At 32.4% G+C, this 20,167-nt stretch overlaps 1 protein-coding gene across 2 annotated transcripts; it reads left to right on the top strand.

The window, feature by feature from the left end:
* Positions 1–4,616: 4,616 nt before the first annotated feature.
* LOC101255731 (probable transmembrane GTPase FZO-like, chloroplastic) lies at positions 4,617–19,495 on the top strand. 2 transcript variants are annotated; one of them, XM_004247115.5, is made up of 11 exons: positions 4,617–5,340; positions 6,140–6,696; positions 6,802–6,870; positions 7,249–7,440; positions 8,695–8,826; positions 14,729–14,815; positions 14,937–15,377; positions 15,473–15,640; positions 16,564–16,794; positions 17,825–17,940; positions 19,050–19,495. In XM_004247115.5, the coding sequence occupies exons 1-11, from the start codon at positions 4,857–4,859 to the stop codon at positions 19,330–19,332; spliced, it is 2,760 nt and encodes a 919-aa protein (XP_004247163.1). In that variant the 5' UTR covers positions 4,617–4,856; the 3' UTR covers positions 19,333–19,495. The 2 variants fall into 2 exon arrangements, with proteins under 2 accessions (XP_004247163.1, XP_010326373.1); XM_010328071.4 differs by having other exon boundaries at positions 4,638–5,340; positions 6,162–6,696.
* The last annotated feature ends 672 nt before the right edge of the window (positions 19,496–20,167 follow it).

The following is a 20,167-nucleotide window of genomic DNA, read 5'->3' as shown; positions in this document are numbered from 1 at the left end:
GAAATAATTTTTTAAAAAAACTTATAAATTGTGAAATTGTTAAATTGGACACATAAATATTAGTATTTTTAAATTTTATTTCAGCTTTTAATTTCAATCTTTTATAATTTAAATTTTATAGTCTTAAGTATGTCATTAAATCATGAAAAAATGTTAGAATTAGATACATCACCAATAAACCCCCGTACACCCCATTCTGTCACATAACATAATAAGAGTCTGTTTGGATGAACTTAAAAGCTTGTGAAACTAACTTAAGAGTCACAAGCAAACATAATAAGTTTTTTGACTTATTAGAGTGTTTGGCACATAGCAAAGTAGCTTATTTTAAGTCAAAAATAACTTATTTTAAGCCAAAAGCTAAAAATTAAAAGTCTGTTTGGCTCAGCTTAAAAGCTGGTCAAACTGACTTAAAAGCTTATTTTTGACTTATTTAATTGTTTGGCAATACTCAAAATAACTTATTTTAAGTTAAAAAAAAACTTATTTTAAGCCAAAAATTAAAAGTTGGGTAGGGGTGCATTCTTTTTTTTTTAGCTTATAAGTTGTTTTAAGTTAATCACATTTTTACCTTTTTGCCCTTAATATTTTTATACAATCTCCAAATTACTCACATAACCTTAACATCTCTTTTTTCCATTTTTCCCTTTTCACGTGTGGATGATAGACAATTACTATTATTAATGAATGAAAAAAATAAATCTTAAATCTTTCAAGTGATCTATTCAAATTATATATTATTAAAATGTAAAATAAGTTGCACATATAACTTAAATAAAAATTTATATTTCTCTTATAAATAATTTGTGATAATAAAGAAATATGTGAATGATAAACTATTATTATTACCTATGGATGAAACTAAAATAAAATCTTAAATCGTTCTTTGATCTATGTGAATGATACATAAGTTTATATTCCTCTTATAAATAATTTGTGATGAGAAAGATATATGTGAATGATAGCAAAATATAATTATTTATGACTGTAAATTATAAATTAATTAACTTTTATTATGTTAACATCCTTTAAGGGTATTTCATACATTTTGATTTAAAAAGTTGTTTATCAGCACATATTTGTCGAACACATCAACAACTTTTTTTTAACTTCAGCACTTTTATCTAAACGCATAACTGCTTATTTTAAAAATAAATTTCAGCACTTTCAAAATTATTTTTTTAAAACTGCTTTTATTAAGCTCATCCAAACGGGCCCTAAGTGAGGTATGCTTTTTATTTTTCAACTTAAAAGTCATTTTATGTTGACCGTGTATATTACTTTTTTACCCTTAATTCTTTTATTATTATTATTATTATTGTTATCGTTATTATTATTTATTTATTATTATTATATTATTATTATTATTATCATTATTTATATTTAATTATTATTATTTATATCTAATTATTATTATTATTATTATTTTCATATTATTTTACTATTATTATTATTATTTTCACATTATTTTATTATTATTTGTTATTATTATTATATATTATTATTATTAATGTTATATTTATTATTATTATTATTATTTATCTTATTTATTTATTTATTATTATTATTATAATTATTATTATTATTATTGTTATTATTATTATATATTATTATTATTATAATTATTATTTATAAACAATTTGTAATAATAAAGAAATATGTGAATGATAGCAAAATATAATTACTTATGGATGTAAAACATCGGGATAATGCACAAGTACCCCCTCAACATATGCTCGAAATCTCAGAGACACACTTAAAGCCTGTTTGGCTCACCTTAAAAGCTGGTTTTTTTACTTATTTAGCTGTTTGACAATACTTAAAATAACTTATTTTAAGTTTTGGAAAAAAAAACTTATTTTAAGCCAAAAGTTAAAAGATGGGGTAGGTTTTTTTTTTTTTAGCTTATAAACTGTTTTAAGTTGACCACATTTTTACCTTTTTGCCCTTAATATTTTTATACAATCTCCAAATTATCCACATAACCCTAAAATCTCTTTCTTTCATTTTTCCCTTTTCACGTATAGATGATAGACAATTACTATTACTAATAAATGAAAATAAAAAAAATCTTAAATCTTTCAAGTGATCTATTCAAATTATATATTATTAAAATGTAAAATAAGTTGCACATATAACTTAAATAAAAATTTATATTCCTCTTATAAATAATTTGTGATAATAAAGAAATATGTGAATGATAGACAATTATTATTACCTATGAATGAAACTAAAATAAAATCTTAAATCGTTCTTTGATCTATTCAAATTATATATCTTTAAAATCTATAATAAGTTTATATTTCTCTTATAAATAATTTGTGATGCGAAAGAAATATGTGAATGATAACAAGAAATAATTATTTATGGCTGTAAAATATAAATTAATTAACTTTTATTATGTTAACAACTTTTAACGGTGTTTCAGACATTTTGATTTAAAAAGCTGTTTATCAGCACTTCTTTGTCAAACACATCAACAACTTTTATCCAAACGTATAACTGCTTATTTTAAAAATAAGTTTTAGCACTTTCAAAATTGTTTTTTTAAAGCTGCTTTTATTAAGCCCATCCAAACGAGTCCTTATACTATACTAAGGTCCTATTACCCCCTGAACTTATTTTTTAAATAATTTTCTGCCCCTTTTCGGCCTACGTGACACTATCTTGTGGGTCCAATGATGGTTGACCTTTTTTTTCAAACTAGTGCCACGTAGGCTGAAAAAGCGTAGAAAACTACTTATAAAATAAGTTCAGGGGTTAATAGGAACTTAGTATAGTATAAGTGTGTCTTTGGGATTTTGGGCATAGGTTGAGACTTGAGTATTATCCCTAAAAGATCAATTAATTTTATTTCTTTTTTTTAAGTAGAAAAACCTTAAATTAATTAACTTTTATCATGTTAACAGCTTTTAAGGGTATTTCAGACATTTTGATTAAAAAAAATGTTTACAAGCACTTATTTGCCTAACACATCGACAATTTTTTTTAACTTCAACACTTTTATCTAAACAAATAACTACTTATTTTAAAAATAAGTTTCAACACTTTCAAAAGTATTTTTTAAAAGCTATTTTTTTTAAGTCTATCCAAACGGGCTCTAAGTGACCTCAAATCCTCGTAGGAGCATGAGACTCTTAATAAAAAATGAGAGAAATGTTTAAAAGATCTCTAATCTTAGTGGGAATTTAGGGGGGTATATTTCACGCATGTTGCAAGATCGGGGTATATTAAAATTCAATTAGTTATACAAGAATATATTACCAAAATGATCAATAATTCAGAGATGAAACTAATAATACATGCCGAAATTTGGTATTATTGTTAGAAACCAAAAATTATTTACGAAAATCATTTATTTTGAGTAAAATATATTTATTTTGAAAAAATAAGGTTTTTGACTAAAAAGTAAAACTATTTTTAGATAGAAGCAGAAATAGTATTTCCGCGGTTAGAAAAAATCTAGAAATCTACTTCTTAATAAAAATTATAAAAAATTTTCTTGCGAGACCAAAATAGTCATATATAATGGCAGTATTTAAATATTAATGGTGCATATTTTTAATTAATCAAAAACCTTAATCATGAGTAAATTACTATTTAAATTTATCTAATTATTGCTATAAAAAAATACATCTTACAATTTTTTTACACCATAGTTCAAATTATTTTCGTTATTTATAGTTTTTCCATTAACCCCCCAAAAAATATTTCTTCATAAACTAAATTTTTATCGATAAACATTTAAATTATTTTATGGAGAAAAATGTGATAAATCATAAAATTGAATTTTTAGCATTTTAGATATTAATAAAAAAAATATTGAAAAATACGTTGCCATAAAATATCAAAGAAAATTAAAAATTAGACAATTTTTTCCAAAAAAATAGATATAATTGATTTTTTTTAAAAAAAATATAATTTTTATCGTGACTCTAAGTTGATAAACTTAAAACTCTTTTTATATAAAAAAACATAATGCTATTTAATTGACGTAAATCTATTTATCCTCAAAAAATTGGAAAATGAATATTTTCTTACTTAAGTTGACAATCTTAAATATTTTTTAATTATGATTAATTAGTATATTTTTTTATTAAAAACTAATTAATTTAGACTTTGATATTTAAGTAACATAGGTATCATACATCTAAATAGAAACTTGAGAAAAATGTAGAGAAGAAAAATGGAGAAGGGTCAGATCTAAATTTGAAATAGTAAAATATTTAATGAAGTATCTAAATGAATTATACGAATAAATTTAAGAGATTAAAAATGACTTAAATCGAAATTAAATTATTGTCACATGTTTTGTATTAATTAAACTATACATAAAAAGACATAACTTGTGAATTATTAATTGAAACCTCTAACAATATTATTATACTTATATATGTTTGTAAGGATCAAGTGATATTACTTATTATGCTTTATAATACATAACTTGTTGTATTATAATGTAAAAATATAAACTTTGTGTTATAATTTTTTTACGTCAAAAATATTTTGCATATATTTTTATTACATGACAAAGAACATAAATTAAAGTCTAGCGAAAAATAAAGAAATTCGTGCTAATGCCCCAATTATTAACATGGAAAAATATAATAAATTTTGCCTACTTCAAAATTATTTTCGAAATATTTTTTTTTTAAGCAAAGAAGTTAGTTTTGGAATTCGCGCTTTACTTGAAGCTCCTCCATTGATTCATTCTGAGCACAGTACAATTGGATAAGATAAGGCCTCGCCGATATCCCTCCTCTTCCACCGCCGCCGTCTGCCGTCCGCCGTCACCGTCACCGTCACCGTCGTCGGAAAAACCGTAGCATCCGTGCGCGCGAAATTCATTATTCTCTATGGTATCTCTACAAACTATATACTCGAGTGTCCGCTCTCCACCGTGCCCTCTCTTTATCCACCCTAGGCGCCGCCAGTGTTTCCACTTCCGGAGTCGCCGAAACTGCGCGAATAGCTCCGTGTACTCCCCTGTGGATAATGTGAAGCTCGTGATTAACAATGTAAACCGACCCGAGCAAACTCCTAGAACTCTTTTCCCTGGTGGATTTAAGAGGCCGGAGATCAAAGTGCCGGGTTTAGTGTTAAAGGTGAGCTGTGAAGATGTATTGCGAGATGAAACAGTTGTCAATGAGATAGACCAGGCGATCTCGGGTCGGGTTGATGTTGTGGTGCTCAGTGGGGGTGGAGCAAGCGGCGGGAAGTTGTACGAGGCTGCATGTTTGTTGAAGTCCATAATTAAAGGCATGGCTTACTTGTTGATCGATGGACGTGTTGATATTGCTGCCGCGGTTAATGCCAGCGGTGTTTTGCTCTCTGATCAAGGTTGTGTTGTGCTAAATTGTACTTACCGTTTTGTATTTTGTGCTTCACCTTACACAGTGAGTTTGTGCTATAATGTTTGAGATAAATATTGTGGAAAATGAAAAACTACCTTACCATACTTTTGGTGACTGCCTCAATTTATCACCATTATCACTGAAATCCTACTAGTTTGGGATTGAGTAGGTGATTGATTGATACCCATAGGCTTTTATCATAGTATCTTTTGCTACATAATGTTGTGATCTTGAGTAAAGACGACATGAGCTGGATGACCATTAATCTAATAATCTAAAGTGATTGTTTAAATGTTACTAGTATCCGTTGCTAGTTATTTTCTTATATATTTCTAGCAACTAGTACTAGTGAAGTATTACTTGCAAAAAAAAAGAAAAGAAAAATGTTACTACTAGTTGCGTTACAATTATTCATGATGGGACGTTGAGTGAAGCTGGTTTCTACAGATTCAATCCAAGCAATGAGAAATTATTTAATTGTAACACATTAATTATCACATACTCATTGATATAAATGTTGCTAATTACTATCTAAAGTGGTTCAATCTGAAACTAAATGTGTCTGAATAATAGTTCAAACTTCGTGAACAATGGTGAGAATTCCTAACCAAATTGCAATTAGCCATCACTAGCTCTCAATTTTAGATTCATTCATTTGGCTTTGCTGGAATGCAAATGTTCACAAGATCTGTAATTGATCTTCTAGATGCATGGTCTGCTGTCTAAATTAAGTAGCTGCCTGCATTAATCATTGCTTGTGGATAACTTATTCTCCTTTCTAACAGATCTTCCTGCTATCGTGGCCAGAAACACAATGATGGATTCAAAATCTGAAGACTTAGTGGTTCTTCCTTTGGTAGCTAGAATTGTACAAACACCGGCTGCTGCAGTGGATGCCTCAAACTCTGAAGGAGCCGATTTTCTTATATATGAAGTCGGTGTCAATAGTAAACCTGAGGAGCTGGTGATCTCTGTATTTGAGCGTGTGAAAATTCCTGTTTTTGTCATGATTGGTTCTCTTGGGGATCGAAAGTTGTTCAATGAAGCATCAAATTTACTTGAATCAGGAGCCAGTGGATTAGTTATTTCGATGGAAGATTTGAGATCTGTGAGTGATGATGATTTTGGCAAACTGTTTTACAGCCCATCTGCTTTGAAGAAGAAATCGGAGGAAAAATCTCAGAGTAACAGCCAGCTTAATTCGGACTTGGGGAATGGCTTTCCTGGTAGGAAGGGGGTGGCTGGCTTTATAGACTTACGGGATAGAGAAGAAAAATTGCTGGAAAATGAGAGACTGGTCTTGTGCGATGCCATAAATGTTATTGAGAAAGCTGCTCCAATGGTGATCTTGTTTTGTCAAAATTTAACTGCTGAATTGTGGTACAGATAATAATTCATCTGTCAGCAGTTTTCTTTAGACTAACCTGGGATATTACTGAAATGGCAGATGGAGGAAATCTCACTTCTCAAAGATGCTGTTTCTCAACTTGATGAACCATTCTTACTGGTTATAGTGGTAATTGAGCGCTGAACTTCAGCAAATTCTGGTTCCAGGGATATGCATGGGTATTAGCTCTGAATTTCAAATGAGTATTTCCTTCTCTGGTCCAATCTAAATTTTGAGCAAATGCATAAAACTAAAATATTATAGACCTGAAGATGCTGTTTATGCATGTTTCTTGTTATTTCTTTGGCTCTCTACTTCTCTATTTTCGGTTTCTGGCATTTGTGACCTTTCTTTCTGTCTCTGTATCCGTCCCTGTCTCTCTTCTCTTCCTCCATATTACTGTGTTTTCAAGACCACATATAGTGTCTCATTCAGCATAATCATTATTATTACTGTTTCTTCATCCTCTTCGTTTTCCTTTCTGAATGCAATTTCTTGATAAACTAGGGAGAATTCAATTCTGGAAAATCTACTTTCATCAATGCTCTTCTTGGGAAAAAGTACTTGAAAGATGGGGTTGTTCCTACAACCAATGAGATAACCTTTTTGTGCTATTCGGATGTTGATGAGTCACAGCGTTGTGAAAGGCACCCAGATGGTCAATATGTTTGCTATTTGCCGGCTCCAGTTCTTGAAGAGGTGAGTTGTCTAGTCTGAACGTGAAGATGACTTCCAATTTTACATTTCATCAGTGAATTTAATTGGAAATCTAGTTTACGTGGGAAAATTGTATGTGCAAGTAAATATGCCAATGCTATCTTCTACTTATTGGGGGGACTTCATTTGACTTACCATTTTATGTTCCTCACTTGTTGACTATGTGCAGTTGTCTGATTTGAGACACATTTTGTAGTTATACATCATTATGTTGGTTTGTTATGCGATTGTTAACCTTAGTAAATCATATGACGCTGTTATATGCAAATGTTTGTTGAAGTTTCATAATTGATGTCAGATATGATTTTCACACCAGTTGTTACTGATTTCAGTTTCAAAGAGTTATTGCACATTTGCTTTTGATCCCAATGGTTTTCGCCACATATTTTGCTGGTTTTTTTTTATGCTAGATGGTAGGTGCTTCCTAAACTGTGCATTTTTATAATTGTACACTATATTTATTATTTTGCAACTGATATGGGTTAATTGTGTTCTAGATTAAGTGGGCATTTGGACATGAAAATTGTGAAATTTGGGAAAAAAGTAGTTCTCCCTCTGTCCCAATTTATAGCCACACAAATATCTCACTTATTTTAGACCCAAGTTGTTAAAGAGTCTTTCTTTCTTGAATTCCGTGCCGAGTCAAACTAACTCATATAAAATGGGAAGGATGGACTTTTTGTTTTCAAGTTGAAAATGGTATTTGAAAATTAGAGTTGTGTTTGGACCTAAATACAAATTGGAATTGTTTTTGAATTTGATGAGTGATTTGGAGAGAAGATTGTGAAAAGAGCTATTTGGAGTTTTTCGAATTCCGGAAAATTAAGTTGAATTCTGGAAATCTGTAACACTTCTATGTCCAAAATTCCAAACAGTTTTCCGGAATAAAATTCTGGAAAAAGTGAAAATTATCCATGGACAAATGGGCACTAAACTTTAGATCTGGACTTCAAATGGACTGGAGCAACTCTCCACATGCCTGTGTGGTCTCTGGTCCTAAATATGTATGGTGTATAAAACTCACTAAGGTGTTTATAATTGGTAGTCTAAAGGATACATTTCATATGTTACAATTTGGTAGAGTTCACTTTCATAGAAAGTCAAATTTCCTGCTTTTGCATTTGCCTAATCTAATATTTGATAGTCTCTCTATGATATAAGCCTCCTTACAGCTTGATTTGAGTTCTTAATTTCCATGCCCGGCTCTCCAATTTTTTTGTTGTTATATTCTGGCAGATGATTATTGTTGATACTCCAGGAACAAATGTGATTCTTCAAAGGCAACAAAGGCTGACGGAGGAATTTGTGCCTCGTGCAGATCTGCTTCTGTTTCTCATGTCTGCTGATCGACCATTAACTGAAAGTGAGGTATGGTTTTGTCACTTGTATGAGTACCACTTCAGTATTTTTAAGGTTACAGAATCTAGGACCTTGTATGTGGCTTGCTTGTGTTGCCGCCCCTCAAGAATGAGGACTTTGGGTTTCCGGAGATTAAGGTAGGATTTTGCATCTGCTTTCAAATTTTTGTAGCTAGAATATCACAATTTTGTTTGCTTGTCTCAAACAATCAAGAAATACAAGTAAAATTATACCGTCGCAGTATTCCCTCTGTCTCAAGAATGATATCTTTCTGTATTTAGAAACAATTTTATCTTATTTATAGTCATATAAATATTATGACTTGTTTTAGATCACAAGTTTCAAAAATTTTGTTTCCTTTCTTAAACGCCATATGAATGGGATGGAGGGAGTATTCCATAGGGTGATGCATTAAAGTAACTTACCAAAAGGGAATCTTGTTTTTTGTTACATGCATATTGCTTTTGGTTCACTATGGCCCAAAGAGACAACCTTTCCTCTCAGTCGATTCTGACAAACTAGGTTTAAGTGTCATAGTTGTGGGATGGTGGAAAGAGCACCACCCCAATTGGGAATGAGTGAGAAAAGCTATTTTCTTGTGATAAAGCTGCTGCACTGGCCAGCCACCTTTAAGCAACCTTTACATTTCATGCTCAAGTGTGGTAGCTAGATTGGATTTGGTAAAACAATTGCCCGTTGATTGGAAGAGCTGTGGTTTCTAAGGAAACTAAGGATTGGTCTTCTGGAAATGTTGTTGATGTCACCGGAGCTTCAGTAGCGATATCTATTCCTTCTGTCCCCTAGAAATCTCAGACTTGTATCTCAATCTACAGTTCAGATGTGATTCGGTGCTGTAGTATTCTCAAGGATTTATAAGACCTCTGTTGCAATTTGATTCTTGCCACTTGCTTTATATAATGACAGTAAAAGACAATGTGATATTCTTCATGCTGCTTTGCTTTTAGCTTTTCCTATTTACTGAATTTATAGTGAATACTGACTGTTAGGATCCGTTAGTTGCAGACACTTGAGTGCTAATGCCTAATGCCAACCAATTTCATATTTGTGTCAGTCCATAATTGGAGTTTGAACAAGTAGATTTTTGTTTAGGATTCTTTATCAGACAGTCCTGTATTTATGTGCATTCTCTGTAAATTCTATGCGCCAGTTACACCGTGGAAGCACTGACTGGACCATACCGTTAAGGAAACCATAAAGCAGAAAGTGTTACTTTACTGAAACAAATTATTTCTCGGTAGTCTGGCTAGTTCTTTTAGGGATCATCCGGAAGCGCTGCTGTGACTTGTGACTAAATTTGTATGTGTTAGAAAATAATGATCGTGTAATACTTTCTTTTGTCCAAACAGGAAGTCTTTTATATGCTTTGACCATCACTTCTTTTTGATCAAGTAATAAAATAATTATATTAAGAAGGGGCAGGAAACAGGGGCCGTATAAAAGAAGTATACCAAAAAGTAAAATATCTCATGAAAAGAAATGGTTTTCTATGGAAGGCATCCAATCCCGTACACATATAGGAACCTTGTGGTTGCTCCAAAAAGAAAGAGGGGTCGTTTGGTTTGGTGTACTAGATGAAATAATTCTTTTGTTCAAATTGGAGTTTTTCTAATAAGCAAGAAGCTGATCGCTTTGAGAATGCAACGCCAAGGTTAAAGTTGGAAACAACGTTTTATCCATCTTAAACTCAAGACACATTTCAGATTATAGAAATTTATATTCCATTGTTAATACAATAATCAAACATTCAACTAAAAATGCATATAAGTGACTAAATAGTCCCTTAACTATACGAGTAGGTCTAAAATGGTCCTTTAACTATACACTTAACGGATATAATCTTTTAACTATTCAAAAACTTATCAACTTTGGTCCCTTAACTAACACTTATCTGTTTTAGTCCCTTAACTAACACTTGTCTGTTTTAGTCCCTTAACTATAAACTTACCGATTTTAGTCCTTTAAGTATTCAAAAACATAGCAGGTTTGGTCTTTGTCCATTTTTTAAATATTAATAGCTTAGGTTTCTATTAACGGAAATCTTTGTAAAATTTAATTTTTAGCCCATTTCTTAAGTTGTTTCTCTATCCCTGCCCTTTTTCCTTCAAACTACTCTTATTAAAAGAACAATATGTCAACGATTTTAAATAAAATAAATGAGGAGGAAAGAAGATATAAGTCCTATGTTTATTTAATGGAGGATAAAATTAAACATATAATTGTTGTTGATACTTGAATCCACACTTGAATATGCTAATCAATTCAAATTTTATTTAATTTATCCAAATGTTCTTACTAAAATAAAATGAATAGAATAATAAAATTAATCTATTCCTAAAAAAAAATAAAAAAATTTGCAAATCTACCATTTTATAAGCTTCAAATTCTGAAAAATCAAACAAATTCTGTTCAGTGAAGTTGTCAGAGTACAAACTTTGGATTTAATGGGTAATGATTTTTTTCATTTATAATAAAGTTTAGCATATTAAAGTCATTAGTAGCAATAGTATGCTTCATTTTATCCCCGGTTGAATGAAATTATGACTTCTATTTTCTTTCCTCACGAGTTTATTTTAAATAGTTGAGGTTAAGGTTATTTACACAAGATTAATTTGAAAAAAAAGGTAGCGGCAATAGCAAAACAATAGAAAAAGTTGCTTTTTCTAAAGGATTTAATTTCTAGAGGCATGGATTCCATTAACATAAACCGAAGCTATTTGTATTAAAAAATGGACAAAGACCTAAGTTTTTGAATACTTAAAGGACTAAAATCTGTAAGTTTATAGTTAAGGGACTAAAACCAGTAAGTGTATAGTTAAGGGACCAAAGCTGATAAGTTTTTGAACAAGGACTAAATCCATTAAGTGTAGTTAAGGGACCATTTTAGACCTACTCCTATAGTTAAGGGACTATTTATGTCATTTTCTCCCAAATAATACATGGACTATTAAATCCCAGTATTATAATCCACAATCTATGCTGCTTGGAATCTTCAAATGTACCTCCAAGTGCATGTTGAATCCTCCACAAGCAATGCATTTTCGGAGGATTTGCCACGGGTACAACATTATTTTTGTATTATTCGAGCTACATAGCCTGCACAACTTTATTCCGTAAATGAATGCACCTAAGAATTAGAAGCTATCCTCAAATGTACAAATCCTTCTCTATTCCATCAAAAGCTCTCTTATTTCTCTCTTCATATGGTCCACAAAGTGCTAGAGGAGAAACATTTCATGCCCTGCTTCTTCCTATCCGTCTTCTAAAAGTCCAACTAAACGCCAACTGACACAAGTAATCTTCCTCTTTCTCTTCCTCAAGTTCTTTGGCTTCAAGATCAACTTCTTCACAACTAACCAAGCAAAAAAAACACTTGTTCCTCGACACGCTAGGGATCTATACTGAAATTTGTAGAAAAACTGACACCTCCCTTATCAAAAGCTTCTCATAATAGGACTTAATAGAATCTATGTCGTTGTTATTCCTGTCCCTTATCTCCATACATGGTTATCCAGCGTAGTGCTTTGGTTGTGAGGTATTCACAAACTTTGGAATTCTTTTTTATTTTGAATTGGACCAAAGGTTGTGAGGCATTCACAAACTTTAGAATTCTTTTTTATTTTGAATTGGACCAAACTTTGAAACTGTGTGCTCCAATCGTGCAAAGTCCTCCTAAACCTCAAATTCCAATGCTCTTCTCCACCTTGCAGACTGCATAGTTGTGGGACTGACATCTCTTTTTGGCATGAGATTCTTACATACATGTTTGGAAGTTTAATTTGAAAATATTGTTCCCATACCACATATGTCTCCATTCTCCCCTGCTCCGATTCCTCACCCTGATTGATGTGTTCCCTATAGCTACTTCCGCCCCTTCAAAATATTTCTCCATAGCGAACTACCATAGGGAAGTGAAACACTCTTAGTCCTTCACCACCTTCCAAAACAGCATGCTTCTTCGTGATCACTCCTCTCCAAAGAGCATTTACACCTGCCTAAAATCTCTATGCCATAGAAATTCCCACTGAAATTAATGCAACTTCTCTGTGACACTGCCGTGAGCATGTAGCAAGAACATGATATATGTGGGGATACTCAATAGTTGGCTCTTGATTAATACTTCCTCTTTCCCTTTTGATAAGTACCTCTATCACCGGATTCTTATCTGATTGGTTTTTATTAGATGTTCCTAACGGTAAATCAAGATGAGTCGTAGGAAGAGCCCCAACTTTGCAGTTCGCCAATTCAACACCTGTGCTAGGGCCTCAGTATTCTCTACCTGCGATTTTACTATCACAAATTGACTAATCTTGAACTGGGACCTTTTTCCTTCATTAGGCATTACCTCTGGCATTATACTGATTCGAAGGGTTTTACAAGCTCACTTTGTCTTATAAACCGTAATCTTGCCAAAGTCATCGTATACAGCTCTTGAATATTCTCACATTCTGTGGATTGTCATAGTGAGGCAGCAAAAATACTATGATCATAGATGCTGCTTTTGCTGTTACAACACCGAAGTGTTAAGGAGGGGGTGGGTTATTTGAGCCTCTTAGGTGTTGAAGTAGCTTTGATGAGATTATTACTTCTGGAAATTTAGTCAGCATTTGACCACAAACACAAAATAAAAAATCACCTTATTTGGCATTTTTTAAGTTGGAGTTGGAGTTATGTTTGACTTCACTGTTTGCAAAATTAGAATTTGAATGTATTTTTTCCAGATATGTTTTTTACCCCCAATTTCTAAGAGCTAGCAAAATCACCCAACTCGATTAGATTCGCTCAAACATACAATCAGATTTTCTCTAAACGAATAATATCCCAAAATAGATAGTCACACGATGTCATAGATTAGGTCCCATATATAAGCTACTACATACTACTAAAGATATTTTTTTTACTTAATTTGGAATTTTTGAATTTGGAGTTGAAGATACAGTTGTGTTTGGTTATAATTTTTGCAAATAATATCTGGTTGTTTGAATGTACTTATTCTAAAAAACATGAAATGTGATTTAAAGATGAAATAGAATTTACATGGGAATATTTTTATAAAGAGGAAAAAAAATTAGGGTATATATGAAAAAAGAAAAATATAATGAAAGTGCATACAAGGTTTTGGGTGTTTCTCAAATTCCAAATACAATTTCAAGTTGTATTTGGAATTTTCATGGCCAAACACTTATTTTCAAAAGAAGTGAATATTTTCCCGAGTATATTTTTTTTAGAATAACTTTGTGGTAGTGTATTATATTTTTGTTATGAACTTTTGCTTGTTTGGTAAGTTTGTATAAAAGATTGAGACAATTGTAATAGTTTTTGCAACTTTTTGTAAATCCTAACCATCTAATTAATTAATTGACTAGTTACTTAATTGATGACAATTAATTTAAAATGTTCCCTTTTTGACAAAAGAGGTTTTTTTAGTATTTTCATTCTTATCCACACAAGTTCAGCGGATCATTTTTGGTAAAGAAAACATACCCCGTCATGATTCGTTAAAAATTAAATTCACATAAACAATATAGCTAAACATTTGTCCAATTTCCTTTATAATTTACCGGATTAAATTTTATGGATGATCATCCAAGTTTTTGGTTGATAAAAAAACTATGACTTTGATTTATTAATTTTCAGTTAGAAAATTAACTTTTATTACGAAATAGTAGTTAGACTATAGTTATGTATAACAAAAATAATATTAGTCTGCTAAATACAAGCAGCTTGCAACAATGTTTAAATTGTCATCTAGACCTACTTATTGATGTCTTGCCCCTTCTTATAGTTTAGAAAAAAGAGTTCAATTTCTTGTGATTTTCAGGATATCTAATGTCTTGCTTTTGCTCTTCTTTTGCCAAAAGTTAATCTCAATTGCAATTCTGGTGCTCATCAGGTTAGTTTTCTGCGTTACACTCAGCAGTGGAGTAAGAAGGTCGTATTTGTGCTGAACAAGTCTGACATATACAAGAATAAGGGCGAGGTTCGTCATACACTTGCTGTTGTGATATTGTCGAGTGAGAAAATAATTTCTTACTATACATGGATATAGAAGCTGGACCATTTTGATTGAAGTCATTTATTCTTATTATTTTATGATATAGTTGGAGGAGGCCATTACATTTATCAAAGAAAATACACGGAAACTGCTGAATACAGAATCCATAACACTGTATCCAGTATCTGCACGGCTTGCTCTTGAATCAAAGCTTTCTACTTTTGATGGTGCCCTTAGTCAAAACAATGGGAGTTCAAATAATGATTCTCACTGGAAAACCGAGAGCTTCTATGAGCTTGAAAAGTACTTGTCTAGCTTTTTGGATTCATCTACAAGTACTGGAATTGAGAGAATGAAGCTGAAGCTTGAAACTCCAATTGCCATTGCTGAACAACTACTTTTAGCTTGTCAAGGACTTGTGAGACAAGAATGTCAGCAAGCCAAACAAGACTTGCTGTTTGTTGAGAATCTTGTCAGTAGTGTAGAAGAGTGCACAAAGAAGCTGGAAGTTGATAGCATTTCATGGAAGAGGCAGGTTCTATCTCTGGTATGGGGTTGATATTGTTGTGACTAATATCAATTCTCATGTTTTTCACTAACCTATGGCATGTGTCCTTAGTAGACTTTTGCACTAACATGCAGATAAACTCTGCTCAAGCACGTGTTGTCCGGCTTGTAGAATCAACGTTACAATTGTCAAATGTTGATCTTGTCGCTACATATGTATTCAGAGGAGAAAACTCTACTCAAATGCCAGCCACCATTAGTGTCCAAAATGACATACTCGGTCAAGCGGTTCTTGAAGGACAAGTGAGTGCATTATTCTCTGCTGTGACTGATCAGAGTTGAGCTCAATTGTCCTCTTTTCTTTTTCTGATAAGTTAATAGTTGTCCTCTTTTCTCCTTTGCTATCGGAAGTAGCACTGTTGTTATTTGACGCGGTCATTCTCTCCAGCTATTAGCAAATTAGAAGTATGATTGAAATGGTTGTTCGTAGTTGTTATTTTCCGTCAATTTCCACCATGTGAAAGTGGATATTTCCAATTTTGAATTTTACTGGTCATTAGATGAAGAGCTCTGAATATAATTTGGAAAAAATAACCTCCTATGACATTTGTTGTGATTGTATACGTGCATGTGAAAAAATTACGTGCAGCAGGTAGAAATACTGCAAACTTGCCTTCTGGATTTGAAGGCAAAGGCAAAGTGATCAACCCCTTCTATTCCAAATGGATTAGATGTGGGTATATCAATAAATGCTCATAATATTATCTTTCTTCTAATTCATCTGGCAAGTTAGTTTACTGTCTTTTTCTCTCATCTAGCCTCTAAGTGGGCTTCATTTCTTCTAGTGAAGATAACTCCTGTTGATTTCTCCTGGAATGAAGTTTAGATTCCAGGACGTATTTGATTTACTTTAGGTGCATGAGTCTGTTTTCTTTTTCACACCAGGAAATTTTAGGTATGTTTCAATTTTCAAATTGGGCTCAATTGTTTGACTTGTATTTGATAGTGACCTTTTTGTGCCTAAGCCGGTGGTATGGACGCCTTTTGGTCTTCCTTTCCTTCCTTCTTTGATCTTCCATCTAGTTATAATAGTGTTATCCCAGTATCCTAGTGCAGACCTTAATTTCATAGCCGAAGATATTTTGTTTGATTCCTGTTGCTTTGACTTGTGTGAATAAATTTCTATAGCTAATTTTATTCTCCGTGAAAATGATCTTTGGTGGCAGAACCTTCTCGGGGAGTACACTAAGTGGTTACAGTCAAAGAGGGACCAGGAAGTACAATTCTATAAGCAGTCTTTTGAAAAAAGATGGACTTCATTGGTGAATCCGTCTGACCAAATTGAGTTAGGAACAACTGGTGTGCTGGATAGAAAATCTGAAGTTACCATAAGTGTCATAGAGGATTTCAGTGCTGCAGCTGCTTCAAAATTGCTTGAGAGAGATATTCGTGAAGTGGTGCGTTTTTCTGCTAATGCTAATTAACTGAAATGGTTTGTTCTTTCTGCTGGTGTTTTGGACCCTGTTAAGTTGCTGATTTTGACATGTTTAAAGTCAGTTATCACTTGCATGAATTTATATTGTATCCTTTCTTTGCCTCATTACTCTCCCCCTGCCCAGAATAAAATAAAAAAGATAGAAAACCTCCCAACCCTTAACATCATATTTTAATAACATCATGACCTCATTAGAAATTTAGGTATGGTTGCGTGTTGTTGGGTTGTGACATCTTCTTAATATCATTTTATGTCAAGATGCTTCTTCTGGCTATACATTCTTTGTTTTTTCTTTCTAACAGTTGGGATCTTTTCTCTTTTGGGAGTGGGGAATCAGGTAAAAATTAAAATGGGTAGAAATATGTCATCCGTGGTAATAGATTTAGACAGAGGTTAGTGTGGAGTTTTTCTCTTTGAGAAGCCTCGTGGAGCTTTCTTCGTCTCTCTCACAGGCAAGGGAGGGGGAGAATTGTGTTATTTTGTGTTATTTTTTCTTAGTGTCAAATAAAGATTCCTTTTTTGCCTTCGCCTCACACCTTTCAATTTCTTCTCAAGTTCTATGCTTATCTTTGGTTCTGGAATAGAATTTTCTATGAATAATAACCAAAAATGTGGAGGTTTTTGTAGATGCTTTATTGGAGTGTAGAGATCAGCGCTAATGATATCCTATTGTTTTAAGCTCATCTGTCTAGTTTAATCCCCAATAAAACCACATTTCACTGTGCTATTTCAAGTTGGGTGATAGATTATATGTTTTTTCACATTTTTAGAGAGTTTGACCTCTTTTCAGGTCCCCTATAAAGATTCGAGATAGTTAGGAGAAGAAATCAGTCACAAAGTTCATCTTTTGCTTTCTAGGTCTTTTGCAAAGCCATTTGTGGGGGGTGCAATATGAATGAGTAGAGGTGTTTATAAATTTGAAGGATACATATGTTAGTTAAAATATGATATACATAAAACAAATTTCTGAGGAAAGTTCATTCACTTTTCAGTTCTTGGGTACTTTTGGTGGTCTTGGAGCAGCTGGTTTATCAGCGTCGCTTCTGACATCTGTTCTTCAAACCACATTAGAAGACCTCCTTGCACTTGGCCTTTGTTCTGCTGGCGGGTAATCCTCTTATTTTCAATTTAAATTTTCTAATGTCTTTAATTTCTCTAAGTGTTGCATCTTTATTCATTTATGAGGATTTCCAAAACTTTTTGCTGCTTGTATAGGTTGCTTAACGTCCAATGCTTTTGGATGATGAATCAATTCATAATGTTAATAGTAGCTCTGATATGTATTCTGTTATTTGCGAGCTGATGTGATTTCTTGGGCACACAGATTACTATCCCATTGGAACATCCTAGGTTGTCTACTCAGAGCCTTTTCAGTGCACTTGGTGGATTTACCTAACATTAAGAGCCTGTTTGGCTCAGCTTAAAAGCTGGTCAAACTGACTTAAAAGCTGGTTTTTGACTTATTTAGCTGTTTGGCAATACTCAAAATAACTTATTTTAAGTTAAAAAAAAACTTATTTTAAGCCAAAAGTTAAAAGCTGGGATAGGGGTGCTTTTTCTTTTTTAGCTTATAAGCTGTTTTAAGTTGACCACATTTTTATGTTTTTGCCCTTAATATTTTTATACAATCTCCAAATTACCCACATAACCCTAACATCTCTTTCTTTCATTTTTCCCTTTTCACGTTTGGCATAGCAACTTCAGCACTTTTATCCAAACGCATAACTGCTTATTTTAAAAATAAGTTTCAGCACTTTCAAAAGTACTTTTTTAAAGCTGCTTTTATTAAGCCCATCCAAACGGGCCCTAAGTCAGTTAGAGCTTCTAGTTTTGTTTTAATATATTGTAATTGGTCGTTAACTGCTGGCTCATAGAGGTCAAAGATTCCTGTTTCCATGCAAATCAATGTTCATAATGAATACACTAATTTAAGCAAATGTAGATCCTGATCTGAACACGTGTAATGCTGTTCCGTTTCTTCCAATTAAAAGTCTATAATTTTTGTTGTCTTTTGTGGATAAGAGAGTGACTTTTGGATTGGGAATGTCTATTTAAATCTTTATTGCTGTTATGTAACATTTTCAGTAATATTGTTTGCTCTCGAGTTTCTGCATGTCTGGAGAAAAGTTACGAATTATCTTTTATTTGATAGGATTTTCCCCCTATCTTCAGCAATTGTTTGTTTTGTATCATAATTAAAAATTGTCCCTTTTATAGTTTATTAGCGGTCTCCAACTTCTCATCCCGGAGACAGCAAGTGGTAGATAAAGTAAAGAGGACTGCTGATGGCCTTGCACGTGAACTCGAAGAGGCTATGCAGAAGGAGCTCTTGGAGACGACTAGTAATGTGGAGGACTTTGTAAAACTCATCGGTAAGCCATATCAAGTTAGAGCTCAAAACAGACTGGATGAACTTTTAGCGACTGCAGAAGAATTGACAATTATTGAGAAGAAACTGAAATCATTGCGAATTGATATCCAAAATCTCCATGTTTCATAACAGGTGGAGTCCCTTTACCTATTCGTTTTGGAGCTAATAATTTTCTCACATAGGCTGTTGTAATGTCTATATATAGTGTCCACTGTTTCATGTCAAGATTCCAATTAGTTAATGTATAAGCAATCTGATTCAACTGAAATAAATTATCTGGAATTGAATGGCATACCTATCACAAGCATCTGATAATGTTAGAATATTGGGGACCAGTTAGTATAACATGTCATCAGGTTCTATGTGGTGTTTTTAACCGTCTTATTTTAAGTTTTTGACTCGAACCGAATCGAGTCAAAAAACACTTACCACAAAATCAGGCATAAATACACACACTTCTCATTATAAACTTACATGAGTATAAACAAAAGATGCTCTAGCGAGAAAAACACACGAGCTGACCCAGGAGTAGGAGTGTGCATCGGTTGGTTCGATTTGATTTTATGTATTATTGGTTCAGTTTATCGATTTTCGGCTTTTAAATATGCTAACCTTATAACAAGCCAATAAAATATTTTTCATCGGTTTTTGATCATATTATTGGTTCGGTTTTTGATTTACCTTTTAAGAAAATATACGCAAAATATTATGTCTTCTCACTTCTCTAAATACTTTGATATAGTGAAACAAGAAACACAATGAGAAATTGCATTAATAAGAGAAAATATAGTACGAAGGTTATAATTACATGTTAGCACCAAAACATAGTACGGAATTTTTTATGTTAATCAAATTACGAATCTTTGTAAACTTACAAATGCTACAACCTGCAATTACAAAGTAAAACTAAAATAAACTAGTCCAACAAGACTAAAATTAAAAGTAAAATTATATAGTTATAATT

Source organism: Solanum lycopersicum, chromosome 9 (assembly GCF_036512215.1).
Source record: "Solanum lycopersicum chromosome 9, SLM_r2.1".
In the NCBI taxonomy this organism is placed as follows: Eukaryota; Viridiplantae; Streptophyta; class Magnoliopsida; order Solanales; family Solanaceae; genus Solanum; species Solanum lycopersicum.
Note: the sequence above shows the minus strand (reverse complement) of the source record. Positions and strands in the feature narration are given on the sequence as shown.

What these genes read in the sequence shown, in the direction of transcription:
- LOC101255731 (XM_004247115.5), top strand. Translation starts at nt 4,857, where the DNA reads ATGGTATCTCTACAAACTATATACTCGAGTGTCCGCTCTCCACCGTGC. An exon ending in CATTCTTACTGGTTATAGTG is followed by an intron (nt 6,871 to 7,248) that starts GTAATTGAGCGC and finishes TTGATAAACTAG; the next exon opens with GGAGAATTCAATTCTGGAAA. An exon ending in AGAGGCAGGTTCTATCTCTG is followed by an intron (nt 15,378 to 15,472) that starts GTATGGGGTTGA and finishes ACTAACATGCAG; the next exon opens with ATAAACTCTGCTCAAGCACG.